We start from the raw sequence: 2,914 nt of genomic DNA on the forward strand, positions 1-2,914 counted from the left end.
AAAACTCAATGATAAAATAATTAAAGCGTTTTCTACAAAGACTGCATGCATCCAGCTTATATACTAAACCCTAGAACAAAACATGCACGGTTATACAGGCCCAATACCAGCAATCAAAACTGGGCTAAGGACCGAGCCCATGACGCAACATAATAATCCCAACAATCTCCCCCTTTGCGTCAAATGAAGCAAGAGATTATTTCTTCTGCCGAAACTGGATATACCACTTCATCATATCAGTGAATAACTTCTTGTCAGCTGTAGTGTTCTGATCACACCTCTGAATGATCTCCAAAATATGCTCCAAGCAAGCAATTGAGAAGAGGTGTTTGTCAATAAGAGCAAACAGGCATTTCTGACCTTCGCCCCTGGCGAACATTATAGTGTGGTACTTCGAATCAATCTTCGCTTTAACCATTGTATTAACATTGCCTGCTTTGCCCATAGTTTTGATCGTGGTTCGCTTGTGAATGGAAGAAGCAATCTCTTGGTCCATCTTCGCTACCTCGTGAATGTAGCACACAAGCATTCGCTTGACATGGTCAATAATTGGCTGATACTCCTATGGATTTGACAATAAAATATTGTTGAGGAGTATCCAGTCGTGGGGATTTAGGTTCGGTAGATCAGCAAGGGTGAAGTTATGAACTAAGCCTTCGATGCCTCGAGTCACTTTGAATTTAACATTAATAAACTTCCCCGCTGAGTAGGGCTTCAAAACCTTGATATTTGTAATTTTCTTCAGACTCCAGGTCAAGTATTGGGGTTGGGAAAACTCTAAGTAGAACTCCAACAGATCCCTATCCACCTTCGAGTCTGGAGAAGGAATGGCAACAGTTGAATTCAAGCAGTGAAAAATGAATGCGTTTCAGGTGATCAGCATGTCAACCTGTGCATCCTTGGAGTTACGAAGCCCAAATGACATCATAGGCTCAAGCCAAAGTGTACTTGGCTCATCAATAGCACACCTTTGAAGCGAATCTAGAGTCCAGGCAGGAAAAATGGACTTCTTCTTTTCTAGGAGCTCTGTCTCCTTTCTCTTTTGCTCAAGCTCAGCCTGTTGTTTCTTGAACTTTTCTGCTAGCTCTTTATCAGAGGATTTTGTCTTCTGAAAAGGCTTTTCGGGATTCTCAACATAGACATCATCTTCATTACCAGTGTCATCCTCCCCAATCTTCTTCTTCTTGTTGTCTTTATTACTGACCGAAGCTTCATTACCCTTCGGTTCAGTGGATGGTTTCGGTGCAGGAGGAGGTTGAGTTGTTGCCTTCTCTCCCCCTTGTTTTCGCTGGACACAAGTCACCGGAACACCCTCAATACGACTAAGGATGTCCAATGCTGGCATGAGCTTGTCAGCCAAGTGTCGTCTGATAGTAATGGTGATGATGGGGTCATGCGCTTTAACGAGATGAAGTAGGATGGAGTGAACGTTAGCAGCAGAGCTTCGAATAACCTCCATTTCGGACTTCAAGTCATTGAGCTCAGTAGTGGAAGTACGAAGCTTGAGATTCTACATCTTCAGTTGAGAGGTTCTTCTGTCAAGCTCATCCATGATACGATTCTCTACAGCTAACTCGGCCTCCAGTTGGGTCAATCGATCATTAACATTAGCATGCAGAGTTTCAGTGGCAGCGTTGATCGGTTGGCATGCAGCTTCAAGGTTGGACCTTTAAGATTGTAGGGAACGTTGAAGGTTATCCACCGAATCATTGACAGTTTGAGCATTCTTCTTAGCAACCGCATGCAAAGAATCTATAAATGAGTGAGCCTCAGAAACTAGTTTATCGACTATTGCGGTCGGTTCCTTGCACTCCTTGGTGGAAACCTCAATAGCGAGGGAGGCTTGCTGACATTGAGAAGTGGAGGCTTCTATAGCCTTAGCTGCAGCAGAGAGCGAGGCACTGTGTTCTTGAACGACAGATGAGAACAAAGCCTTTAAAGCAGCTTCAGAGTAAGCCCCAGAGGAAGAGGAGGAAAGCAGTTGATCGAGTTTGTCGTTTACTACTTTGAGATGACACTTCGTAACAGGCTCATCATCATCTTCATCACTATGTACATGGTAAGGACTAAAATAAGTGGAATCAAATTCCAAGTCCTCACCGCCTAGAACTGGGGTGGTGTCTGTAGATGGAGTAGGAGATAAGGGTTTGGTAGTGGTTGGTGGTTCGGTTGTTACTAGTGGTTCGGTTGTAACGGGTGGAGTGGTAGCTGTAGAATGAGCCCCTGTGGTAGTAGTGGTGGTAGTAGTGTCTGTGAGTATAGGAGTAGGGATGGGAATAGTGGTAGATGGTTGAGTGGTTGTGATAGGAAATATTGGAGGGATGGATACTGGGATGATAATAGGTGGAGGAGAAGGAGGCTGGGAGCGAACTGGATTTTCTGGGTTAGGGGAGCGAGGTGGAGTATCACCTCGACCCGAAGCCTCATCATCAGAGCTTTCACTCTCGGATATTGAAGGAGGAGCAGACTTATGTTTGGGAGGAACATACTATGAGTCTGAATCACTGGAAGATTGGAGTATAAGCTTCTTAGCAGGCTTCTTCTGCTTCTTCGGTTGAGATTGGGATGGAGCAGCCTTGTCAGACTTTCGCTTCTTAGGGGTTTGCCCCTTGGTTGGTTTGGAAACATGCGTCTCTTTTTGGGTGTCAGTTTTCTTTTTTCTTTTCCCTGGCTTGTCAGCTTCTTCAATGGAGCGAACCATGGCTGGCGTTAGCTCCCTTGGACCCGAAGACGGAATCTTTTGATATTGTTGTAGAACATTACTCATTGCAGAGACACAAGCAAGCATGGTTTCAGGAATGGATCGAATGAAGGAGTACTTGGTTGGATTTGTGACGATTATCTTGGTTGTGTGAAGAGTGGCGATGGAGGAGAGAAGAGAATCTGCCATGATTGGAACGTGAAGACGATCCAT

General features: G+C 44.6%; 1 protein-coding gene across 1 annotated transcript; it reads right to left on the reverse strand.

The window, feature by feature from the left end:
* Positions 1-1,669: 1,669 nt before the first annotated feature.
* LOC111906871 (uncharacterized) lies at positions 1,670-2,914 on the reverse strand. Its single transcript, XM_023902650.1, has 2 exons — positions 2,490-2,914; positions 1,670-2,435 (listed from the first exon to the last, which is right to left on the reverse strand). The coding sequence occupies exons 1-2, from the start codon at positions 2,912-2,914 to the stop codon at positions 1,670-1,672; spliced, it is 1,191 nt and encodes a 396-aa protein (XP_023758418.1).

The sequence above is a fragment of the Lactuca sativa genome, chromosome 4 (genome assembly GCF_002870075.4).
Source record: "Lactuca sativa cultivar Salinas chromosome 4, Lsat_Salinas_v11, whole genome shotgun sequence".
Taxonomy (NCBI): domain Eukaryota; kingdom Viridiplantae; phylum Streptophyta; class Magnoliopsida; order Asterales; family Asteraceae; genus Lactuca; species Lactuca sativa.

Bases quoted from the DNA above. Each gene is read 5' to 3' on its own strand.
- LOC111906871 (XM_023902650.1), bottom strand. From the start codon at position 2,914: ATGGATCGTCTTCACGTTCCAATCATGGCAGATTCTCTTCTCTCCTCC. The intron at 2,436-2,489 runs GTATGTTCCTCC...CGAGAGTGAAAG, and splicing joins TCCAGTGATTCAGACTCATA to CTCTGATGATGAGGCTTCGG.